The 12597-nt window shown below is 39.4% G+C and overlaps 1 protein-coding gene across 4 annotated transcripts in view; it reads right to left on the minus strand.

Moving 5' to 3' along the window:
- SLC25A21 (solute carrier family 25 member 21) overlaps nt 1-12597 on the minus strand; it is a 365160-nt gene that overhangs the window by 32135 nt on the left and 320428 nt on the right. For all 4 annotated transcript variants that reach the window (XM_077323153.1, XM_077323150.1, XM_077323151.1 and 1 more), the window contains one exon: nt 6096-6162. In XM_077323153.1, coding sequence (XP_077179268.1) covers nt 6096-6162 — 67 coding nt within the window. The remainder of the gene's footprint in view (nt 1-6095; nt 6163-12597) is intronic.

A 12597-nucleotide genomic window follows, 5' to 3' on the forward strand; every position in this document is an offset into this window, starting at 1 on the left:
GGGCACAGGGACATTTCGGTTTCTGTGGCCTAATTCACACAAGAAGGGAAATGATGCAGAACTGGGAGGAATTGGTTGCCATGTAATCTTCCCCTAAGAAGAGTCTCCAGTCTGATTTTCCCTTCACATATCTGAAGACATGGCTCTGGGAAGCTCATCTGTAACCACTATGCCACAATTCCCAAAGGTCAGTCCTCTCCCACACTCAACGAACATTCCAAACCACAGGTTCTTGACACCCATCTCTCTACACCCATGCCCTCATTTGCCACCATGCCACCACAACCTCCCACACAACACACACTTTCAACCCCATGCCCTTACAGACTGGACAACTCCTCCCCTTCCTCTTCCCATCACAAAGCTCTAGCTCCCATTGTATTCCTGGATACAACAGGCTTTGCCCCTAGTCTAACATGAACTAAGAAATCTACCAAGTTGTTATTATAAACAACAATGATGCCATATACTAGTCTTAAATTCATACCCTTGCACAACAACCACCATCATAAAGTATAAAATATGTATTTTGATCCATTTTCCCTATTTAAAATAATTAATCAAACACTGCTCTGATTTTAATGTCTTCCTTTTGAACCCAATGGGTTACACATTTGAAATGGAAACAAATGTTCTGGTAGTATTATCATCTTTACAACAGTCAGATTCATTGTGTTGGATCCAGACTAAATTTTCCTGTGGCAGAACAAAGCGTTCCTGTCTCTTCCATCCTACTGCTTTCCATTAATCTGCATGGAATTCTGCTGGTGGGGGGATGGTTAAGCACTCTGAGGAATGTAATGTGGGGAGTTTACAGCAGAAAGGAGGATCAGAAGCTCCTTGGAAAAAGAAGGTAATAGAGATTTGCAGTGCATGTAATTGACTGAAGGCTGTGCAGTGGCCTCTACAGTGGCCCTGAAAGGTATATATTCTAGGGGCTTCACCTGATCAACTGAGTAGTCCTTCCTACAACCCATACTCTAGTTTCTAATCTAGGAACTGTCTGTAAACATCCTTGGTTGGAGAACACCAAAGTTCAATATGGTCACATATTACTGTATCTTGGCCCTGATGAACTTCGGACTGCAGCCCATGACACTTTCAAAAGATGACAAATTCATTTCTTTCACTACTTTAGAATACCTGATAAAATTTAATTTTGCAAGTCTTCCCTCCCCCCATTTTTCAAGATGGATGGCAGAGACATGCCTTTTGTGTACCTCTATGATTTGCATGCAGAATCCCTGAAACTTTCCCAAGCAGGTTTGGGAATAAAGTTTCCTTTTACTGCCACTGTAATTTCTACTCATTGTTTTTTGGCACTTTATTTTGCTGCCTGTGCTTTAAAAAACAATATCTGGCATTACAAAATACTGCATGCATGCACATGCATACCAAGTGAAAATGGCCACTGTACCTAAAAGTAGATAAAAGAGTCAAAGAGTTCAGCAGGGGGCAGCATGTCTATTCACTGTAAACCATTCTGCCTTTTGATCAAATCAGGATACACTCTGAGGTAGGCAGGAGGGAGCCAGAAGAATTTTTCACTTCTTCAAGTAACAGTTGGTGCCTCCTCACACCTTGAGAACCATAATGTTTTGTGTAGCTCTCATTTTCAGGATGCTGAGACTGAACGTTGCTTTATAAAGCAAAGAACACTTACTTGTTACAAATCTTTTAAAACATACCATAGAATTTCCACTCAGTACAGCCATTTCCAGTTTTAACAGATTTTACACATGGTGTCCTTGGAAGTCTGTATGTTTTGTTCGACTTGTCCTTTATAAACAGTAGTTTTGTAACCTTCTTTTTCTTCCAATATTTCTTTGTCTTTTGAAAATAAGCCCATGGGGTCATAAAATATGTCAAATTCATTTTAAACAGAACTGCAGATGCTAAGCTTCTTTTGCATGTCTCAAGGAGAAGGTGCAATGGAAAATTTGTTGCAATACAAATGTATCAAGGTGAAGGCAGATTCCTTAAGAAGCCTCAGGATTTTTTTGATGCAACCTAACCAGTCCAGAAATTAGGGAGCTATCATAGCCGTACCTCCAGGGCACACAAAGGTTATGGACAAGACAACGTGTTTTAACTTGCATCTTTCTTCATGTTGTTCTTCCTCTCATATTATACTCAACAAATGGGCTGGAGCAGTCAAAATACCTGAGTGCAGAAATGCTTAGGTCCCTGCCCTCTTAATGGCAAATTGCTGGAAACTGTCCAATAGAGCTGTGGCCTATTTTCACCTAGCCCATTGTTTTGCCCCAGAGTTTTCTTCCTGCTTTCTACACATTAGTTGTGCATATATAAACAATACAGCAACTATTCAACACGATAGATCTGTCCCACACTGCCATCGAAAATTCCTCCTTCTATGAAAAAATACCACTCTAGTCAGTCTGCTCTAGACATCCGATATTGGCTGATTCTGAATAAACAACTCAATGACACCCAAAAATCTTTGTATATAGAGATGAAATTATGGATCTCTTTATTTGTCCATGAATGAAAAACAAATACTATGAATGATATCTTTGTTATGGCTAGTCACATAAATGTTCCTTTTTGTACTACATAAGAAATGTCTCATGAAGAATGTCCTACACAACTCTCCGAGTTAATTCCTTTCATAAATGATAGTGCTCACTGATGTAAAATCATCCTACATAGAAATGGTTAATACACTGAAACAGTAATATTTAAATAATTTGTTCCCAAGTAGCTCTAATGAAATCAGAAAAAGGATTTTAAAACAAGTTGGTTCACCATTGACTCCTCGGGTACCATAAAATAAAAGTGAATAATTTGTATCAAAAAGTTTTTTCATTGTACATTCAGTTACAGCATGCAGAATTTTCCTGGTCAACACCATGACTAACTGCAGGTATTTCTTAGTTCCCACTGCCCAATATTTATATGAGGACATGCATAAACAAAAACAGCAATCTACTGTTCTTAACAATGCCTTCAAAATACCAAATAGTTTCCTAAATCCATTAAAAAAAAATAAGCAGTAATTTCTGTTCCACATGATGCAAACCTTTAAATAAGAAAAATCAAACCAAAATGAATACCAAAAAAGTGGTAGAAAACTAGAGGCTCCTGAGTACACACATCACTAACATCTTTCTGTGTTTGGTTCCATCGTTCATGTTGTTTAAGAGGCAGACATATCTTTACCATGAGACTCTGAAGCAATATTTTTCTGTTATACTTCAAGGGGCCTTCTTTTTGTTAAAGTAAACAAAATCGCTTCCTTCACAAAATCCAAGGAAAAATAATTGCAAAATATGTCTCTAATGTATCTAATAACTAGTGCTGTCCATATGGCAAAGATACAAGTAAATCAAAGTTCCACAGAGGGGAAAAAAAGACAAAGTACTTACCATATGTCTCAAAAACATTAAGGTAAAAATGTCTGGGAACACATGCAAAATATGTATTTGCCCAACAAGATCATCTGTTAACCATTGTACTGGCACTGTTCATGTCTTTTCTTCAAGTCCAGACTAAGTCAGGGCTATAAAGTTTGGCTTTTCATCCTTCAGAATTACCAGCTTTCTTTTCAGAAAGGGGGGAAAGAGAGAGAGACAGAAAGAGGCACAAACAGACAGACAAAGGATCTAAAGTCTTCAAAGAGAAATTGTCTTTGACACATGGCGTCCAAGTGACATATTACCTTAATTATAATGGCTTTATTTTTACATGCAAATGGATTTACCAAAGGAATAGTCAATTATATTTTTCTTCTCAACAGGAACTCTGCCTTGTTTGTTTATCTGAGGGATCTTTTATCAGCACAGCAGTTTTATAATTCAAGGCAGCCTTTCTCTGCAGCTTTCCAAGATGTGAATGGCAGGTACAGATGCAGCTGTGCAAAATTACCCCAATGGAACTTCAATTTATAGTATAAAATTGGGAAGGGAATCCAAAGGTCATCTACTACTATCTTCAAACATGAGAAATTGGGTGGTCAGATGACATCTCTTTCCCTTCCTGGGCTAACATGCTTCTAATAAATTGGGAATATCTATAATATCTAATAAACTGTGAATAAACCACAATTTAAAGGTGAAAGTAAGTTAATGGAGATGTTCCCTCAAGTAAGTTCTCCCAGATGAGCCAACATATAAACAAAGCCAACATATAAACAAACAGTTCTAATTCATAGATAAATAATAGGACTTGTAATTTTTTTGCAACTTTTCCAGTTATGGATATTTTAAAATAAAAAATATTTTAAAATAAAAAATATAAATGTTACAATTAGCTTTATATTTGTGATATTTATATTCCATATTTCTTCTATCACATGGTGATTTGCAAAAAAATTCCCAGGAGACCTTCTATTTAAGTGATTCTGCATGCTCATATCTGCTTAGCTTCAGAGAGGCTGCTATATCATGGGCCCTCCCAACCATACCTAGTAATCTCTTAGGAACTGTATGTCTATATAACCATAGGATATGTTTTTAACCCAAGCAGTATTTTATTATTTATCTTTATTAACTTAGATATCCTCCTACTTTGGGGACTCAAAGCAACATACAACAGAATTCTCTTTTCCATTTTATCCTCACAACAGAGAGGGGGGGCCGGGTCATCCAATGACCCCAGATCCCAGCTTCACATTCTAAATTCTACAACACTACTCTAATTCAAGATGAACCTCACATTTCACTTGATATGACATATATAATCGTACTGGGCACATTTTAGGAAAACAGAAATGTAATGGTATAATTAAACTATCAATTAACTTCTGGATATCACAATTACATTTTAAAGAAGTTATAGCCTACTTTCCAAAATAGGTAAATTTTGAAGGATCTCACTAGAAAATATAAAAGAGCAATCATAAATTGACCTATTCAGAATCCTTCTCAGAGCTACTCAATGGGGCTTACCCCTGGTGCAGAGCAGAGATGGTGGTGATAGGCACTTCTGGTCTCTGTGTCCATGGTAACTATGCACTGTCCTATGAGGCTGTATACTTGGACTAAACACTGCTATTTATTTACTTGATATTCCATGGAACAATTTATGTTTAATTTTCCATTTAATTACAGGTCCCAAACATCCAAGGTTTAGGGCCACCTGATATGTGGTAAGATACTCACTCATAGCAAAGATTATTGTGAGCTTGGTTGTTACTTGGGGATTAGTCATCCACATCCACATAGCTTGGTTGTTACTTGGGAACTAGTCATCCACATACACTGATTCCTGAGGATATAGTACATTTTGCTGCAACCTTTCTCAGATGGAGTCTTTCATAAAAGATTAAGTGGTTGTCACCAGGTTTTTTAAAAGATCATTCAGATGTATAGAGGATAATTTCACCAAGCACCATGTATTGTCCTATGGAATTTATAACCAATGTGTAGAGGAGAAGACAACGTAGGGCCAATTCCACACCAGCAATGCCACTCTAGGCCCCCAGCAGTGCTTGGCAGCAGAGCAGTATAGTCCACTGCTTCCTGTGTCCTAACGGGGGACCTTTTACTGCAGTGGGCATGGTCCACCTCAGATTTCTGCATGCCAATGACACAGCTGGGACAGAAAGGTTGTATTGCATGATGGGTGGTAGTGGTGGTGGTGGGGCGGTTATTTGCAAGAAGGTGTGATTGCATAACAACACAGCCCCAACTTCCTGCAAATTAAAAACATGCCCAATTTGCCCCCGTGGTCTGCAAAATGCTGTGGAGCTGACTGGGGCACTTGTGTCCCTGCCAGCCTGCCATAGGCATCCACATGGGCCTTTACCTGGTTATGCCTTGTTGGTCCCCAGGGTGGCTAAGGGAATGCTGGGCAATGGAGCCCAGGGAGGCCTGGGAGGGGACTGGGCCAGTGGTGATGTCATGTGGAAGAGAGAATTAGCCCTGCTGCCATATGAACACCCGTCTGATCTTTTCCCCCCATGCCAAATCAACCTACAAGAGGGGAAAGCAATCCAGCCAGATGCAGTAGAGGTTCATAGGCTTCATTTCAATTTGAGTTTTTAGTAGAAATGAAAGTCACCTCACAGCAGCAAGATTTAAGTGTTTCAATGAGCACTGGCTTTTTTAAAAAAACAAGAAAGTGGAAAGGTTTACCTTCACTGCTCTTTTAGGAGTTTCAGCCAAGATTGGAGGGAGAATGCCTTTGTAGAAACCAAACAATCTATTGAAGGAAGAAAGACAATTGTAAGTGTAAACCAAGTAAGTAAAAACATTAGCCAAGTCATAACTCTATTTTCCTTTCAGAATGCTAATCTCAGGGCATTCTTAATTCTTCAAGACAACAATTACAGTAAAGAGTGAAATTGTTTTTTAAAAATATATTATGTAACTATTGTTGTAGACCTTAAATTGCTTCCCCAGAGAATGTTGCTGACTTCAATAGGACTCAATTGAAACAAATTCTTCAAGGATTGTACCAATTTGGGTATACATCACTGGGATAAGAACCGTAACTGGCAATGGATAAGCACCCACTGAACTCACACAATCCTTGTAGTTTAGGAGACAGTTCCATTCAATCAGCAAAGGAATAACCTTTGTTGAAGGAGAAAAAAAATGAAGAGATAGTTCATTAAATGTTTAAAATCTAAGTAGACTTGGAAAAAGATAGTATTGTATTTAATACAATATCAGTGCTTTTAATACAATATCAGTGATATTTAATACAATATCAGTGCTTTCCTATTGCACAGGGAAAATGAGCGGCATTTTTTGGGGGGGAGCAGGCTATTGCTTCTTGAAAATGTAATTCAATATGTAGAAAGTATTTGACAATTTAATTTTACTATTAGATTTCTATTTTCCTAAAGCAAATCCAGTAAAATTATGTATGTCAGAGCAAGGGAATATGCGCTTTGTCTTGAGTTAGATTAGAATTACACAGTCCTCATGTGACACTTTGCCACCATTTTGTTACTCAAACAAAATCTTAATGGTCCAACAAATTGTGACAAAGAAAAGGACCAAAACTGCTGTGCAGTAAATTCAGTTTGTTTCCAATATACTTGCTCCTGAATGGAAATAAGTATAAATACAGGAGCTAATAAAGTTTCCTCAGCTCTTAAATTCATCGAGGATAAGTCTACCAGCCATGGTGACTGAGGGGAACCTCCAGAGTCAACATCGGGGGAAGCCTTCAGCCTCTATGCCCTGTGGTCAGCCATCCCAAGGAACTGATTAGCCACTGTGTGGGACAGGAGGGTGCTAGACTAGATGGATTATTGGTCTGATGCAGTAAGGTTCTTCTTGTGTTCTTAACAGTGGGACAAGTACAGTTCATTGCCAACTCAGCAGAAAATCAGCGGATCCCTAGATTTTCATTTGCAGCAGAATGGTTGTACTGTTTCAGATGGTAGGTGGAGAAAGTCATATTTTTAAGAGTCTTCCATGTAAAAGCTGTTGGAAGGAATGGACTATGCAATGTTGCTTAATGCTTAGACTTCAGAGTCTCAGAGAAAGGCAGTAGTGAATTAGTATAGGGGTAGGTAGGGTGCTTTTTGCTCTTTCCTTTGTCCACTCCTGCTGCTGTCTCTCTGTTAACCATAATGCTGCTCTCGGAATATCTCTTCCTTCCAGTCTCTGCCTCCTCTCTCTTTCTCTGTCCACCATGGCAGCTGGACATGCTTTCTACAATCTACCCTAGCTAGCCAGAAGCTTTTGATCTACCATTCCTATCTAGTATGGTGTTCTTTCACAATAAAGAACTTCCATTTCTTTCTAAGTACCAAACAGAAATGTGAACTTATTCTTCAGGCAGCCAGACTATATAATTCCAAAGTGCAGAGACTCAGCTCTGCTTTCAAAAGCCTCCACAGGTGCGACATTATCCAATCAGGGACAAAGGTTATAGGGTCTACCTTCATATGCTGCACTCGGTTCTGCACTTATTGGCAATTATTAATGTGAGGGAACTTTGAAAAATGGCTGCAAACTGAAGCAGTATATTCCATTCTACCGTCTCAGCCCTCTGCCATCTCATTAGCACCTCATTCTGCTGCATACATAGAACAAGCCTCAGGGTTCTTGCCTCGAGACATTTCCTACAACTTGTTAGTGCTAACTTGTGATCTCTCTTGTCTGTGCTTTGCATACTCATGAATCGGAGTAGGTGATGTGCACCTCAGGGACAGGCTAATTTGGCTAGTGCGGAAAGGAGGAAAAGAAAATGTGAATGAGTTCTAGAAAAATGGGAAATAGGATAATTTCCAATGGAGAAAGGAAGAATGAAAGACACGTGCATGGTCAACAATGCATACCAAAAATATACAAAATGCAACCAGGATAACCTGGTATGGACATGTGACTTTGCAGAAGCAATATTACTGTGCATTGAGACAAGCTTCATCAGGCACTGATTTTGGGGCATGGTAAAATTTTGATATTTCAAGGTATGCATAAGTTTGTATAATGACATGGAGGGTGGGCAGGACTGCACTTCCAATCCTTGTTCTCAAACACCATTCTTCTGGTGAATGGCTTAGATCCAGCCACAGATTTTCTCAAACACTATGGTTAGAATTGCCAATTTGCAGTTGGAAAATTATTAGATATTTGAGGATGAAGCCTGAGGAAGGTGCAATTTGGTGGAAAGGGAGGGAACTCAGCAGGAATGTGATGCCAGATTCCTGATTCTGAAGCTGCCATTTTTCTCCAGGGGGGACTCATATTTGTAGCCTGTACAGTCATAATCCCAAGAGACCTCCAGACCCCACCTGGAGGTTGGCAAACCTATCTAGGGTCCTTGCAGAAGCATTAAGAAAACATTGTGCTGTTCCCTCATACACATAGTGTACTCTGAGCCATTTTGGGTCTGCCCAAGACATTGCTCAGGCAATTTCTAGATATCGTAAGATATAAGAAAGTAAGTGCTAGGTGTTGCAGAAGACCTTGTACAAGTGGAACTGCATGAAGTCATGTATTGCTGGATCCATCCGTTGAGTTGGCTGCAGCTTCACCCCAAACCCCTCCTTACAACAGCACCAGTTGTCCATATCTTTGGTTTACTGTGTTTCCCCCAAAATAAGACATAGCCATAAAATAAGCCGTAGCAGGATTTCTAAATGTTTGCACAATATTCGCCATAAAAGTAAAGCCATGGCTGCCGTTTTATTCAGCACTGTGTGTCTCCCTCCCCCAGCACCAACCAGCACCAGTCTGTGGTAGGGTTCAGGCTGCTTTGGTGCCCATGGACGCCTGAGGTGACCAGCACTGTGGCATGGAAGAAAGAGGCAGAGTCGGCCCCAGCACGCCAGCCGATATCCACATGCGGGTGCAGAGCTCTGCACCTGCGTGGGGGTGCCAGCTGGCACGCTGCCAGCATCAACACCCCCCCCGCTTCATGGCACTGGCCAGTCTCTCTCACCCCCCACAAACACCAGTAAAACTGCTACTCCCAGCAGCAGTGACTAGCAACACCCCACACAAACACCTTTGTTGATGGAATCGACTTCTCTAAATACCAGTAAGACACCCCCTGAAAATAAGCCATAGTGTATCATCTTGAGGAAAAATAAATATAGGACAGTGTCTTATTTTTGGGAAACACGGTATGTAAGTGCCACTATCCCCAACATAGCCTTTTTTGGTAAGCCATGGGAACACTCTCCTCCCTGTTTAAGCCATTAAACATTTAATCTATTCAATGCTAATTTGATTACTCAATTACACAACAAATACAAATAACTATACCTTAATAAACATAAACAAACAAAAAAATCAAAAAGACAAATGAAAAAAGGAGAAATTCTAAAAATTTAGAAATAAAATATTCACCGTTATTGTTAGACATTTTGCTCTACAGTTTTTATAAGAGTTTTTTTTTTTTGCATCTTTATTGCCTGTACCTGCATCACCTATTAAATCACATTTTCCCTCTAAGGTCCTAGTATTAAACAGAAGGTGAAGAGTTGTTGAGTGTTGTCTGACAAAAGATTTAAATAGATTCCAAACAGCAAAGAAAGCAAACACCGCTTAATTTTTTTTGTATTCTAATGTGATTTTTTTTCGAATTCTAATTGTGAACTCTAAGTCACAAATACTTATACCACGTACCATTTGTAATTTATGTTCTGGATTTCCAATGCTGAAATCCTGCCACTATTTAAAAGTTTTTATTAATTATTTATGTGCCAATGTTCCTATGTGAATAAATCTAACAATACCACTTTTGGTTTAGGTATAATCCACCTTATCACATAAGTAATAAACCTTTTTCTTTTTGCAAATACATATTTTAATTTTTTTGCCACAATATAGCATTTTTGAAAGAAGAAGAAGAATTTATTTTTACTGTCCAAAGGAGTCTCAAAGCAGCTTATAAGTGCTTTCCCTTCATCTTCCCACAACAGACACCCTGTGAGGTAGGTGAGGCTGAGAGAGCTCTGACAGGACTGCTTGGTTAGAACAGCACTATCAGGGCTGGGATGAGCCCTGCTGGCTGCCTGTGGATGAGGAGACGCGAATTAAACCTGGCTCGCCAGATTATATTAGAGGCCACCATTCTTAACCCCTACACCAAGCTGGTATTTTTCTCTTTGTAGTTTCGGATTGCCTTCTTTTTCTACTTGATTTGCATACACACTTCCCACCTTCCTTTGTCCCACATTTAGTGGATTGGTGAGGGGGGGGGGGCTGCTAAAGGACGCAGACTTTCTTGTTATTTTGTAAAAAGTTCTGCTTTATTTAAAATTGTGTGATACTTCCTTTGAGAGGAAGCCAGAGAAGTACCTTCAAGACTGTCCCAGGCATGTGGGCATGTTGAGCAGTTGCCCTGGAGTGACTTACAAGGCTGAAGCAGAGGGTAGGGGAGGACAGCAACCCCTAGGGGTAGTCAAACTGCGGCCCTCCAGATGTCCATGGACTACAATTCCCATGAGCCCCTGCTAGTGAATGCTGGCTGGGTCTCATGGGAATTGTAGTCCATGGACATCTGGAGGGCCGCAGTTTGACTGCCCTACTCAGTCTGCTTTCTTCCTCTGAAAGTCTCTTGAATAAAATGGGATTTAATGCTGAGTACGCTTCTTTAGGATTGCTCCCTTACCCTATTTGATAGAACTTACTTCCATGAAAGTGTTTTTAGGATTACACTGAACGTCACCCAGGCTGTGGAGTTTTCTGCTTTGAGAGATGCATTTGAGTCCTTTCCATGTTCATTTTTTGACATCAGGTCATTAGAGTGTTGTCATAAATTTGACCTGGCAGCTATCAAATTTTATTTTTCAGCACCACAAAATGTACTGTGAATATTCATTTCTGCTGACATTTTATTTTAACGATTATATCCCTGCTTTCCTTTTGTGGCTTATGGTGGCTTAGACATTGTCCCATTGCAATCATAGACATCAAATAAAATAATTCTTAAAAGACACTCCACAGAAATGCCTATAGCTCTGTTGCCGCTCTGCTGCTTTTTGTTTTTTAAAAAGATTACAATCATCTTTGGCTTATGTGTTTAATAATATTTCATTATTATGCCCGGTATTCATATTATTATCATTAGCTGTTCTGAGGTTTCCTTGGGGATAGAAATAGGAGGCCTAACCTTTCAGTGAAATAAATAAATAATGAAAATTGTATCCCTGCAAAAATGCACTTACGGTAAAGTTATGGTGTTTTATAACTCTGTTTTTAAATGGTTTTAGAATGTATTTTAATGTGCTTTTTACAACTGTTAGCTATACTGGTGGCCCAGAGTGGGCAGAAAGACAAAATATATGGTAATGACTGGGGAAGGCACTGGCAAACCACCCCGTATTGAGTCTGCCATGAAAACGCTGGAGGGCGTCACCCCAAGGGTCAGACATGACTCGGTGCTTGCACAGGGGATACCTTTACCTTTTTTTATTGTAAATAAAAATAAATTTCTAATTGTGTGTACTGAAAACAAGCGTGTTGTGTATGGTTCTATTGCCTTTTGGTCATGCCCTTCCTTTTAAGGAGCTCAGGGTAGCATATGAATCGAATTTTATCCTCACACCCTCCCTGCGAGGGAGGTTTATCCTCACTATCACCTGTAAGGTAAGTAGGTGCAAGATAGTTATGAACTCACCCAGGAAGTTTAAAGGATGAAGAGTCATTTGTATCGAGGTCTCCTGAACCCAACCTCTACACTCCAGCCACTATATCACACTAGTCATAGAGGCCCATGACAAACTCTAACATTTGTTTTATAGCATCTTAATCCCTCCCCCCACACACATTAAGCATGACATTAGTGTCAACATTTCAGTACCACACAGGAGAAAAGAATGTTTCTAAATCTTAGGGAAAAAAGGAAAGAGTTAACAGCTTCATCCTTAACTGAAACACAGTTAAAATGCATTATTTTGTTTCAGCATTAAGCATCTAAATGAACATCGCCATTCAATTGTGTTCTGGGCAGCCACCCAAATTCGTCTTTGCAATAGTTGATTTTGAAACATTACAGTCAATCATATCTTCCCAATTTGTACTTCTTTCAGGCTTTAGGCACCCTTCTGGTTTCCATTTCTTGTTTGGAAGCCTTGAGTCATCCATTTTGGCAACATGTCCAACCCAAATCAGTTATTTTCTCCAAATTATATTGAAATTGGGATCTTGCTTAGTTTGTTGTTTTCCT

This window comes from Paroedura picta, chromosome 2 (genome assembly GCF_049243985.1).
Source record: "Paroedura picta isolate Pp20150507F chromosome 2, Ppicta_v3.0, whole genome shotgun sequence".
Classification (NCBI taxonomy): domain Eukaryota; kingdom Metazoa; phylum Chordata; class Lepidosauria; order Squamata; family Gekkonidae; genus Paroedura; species Paroedura picta.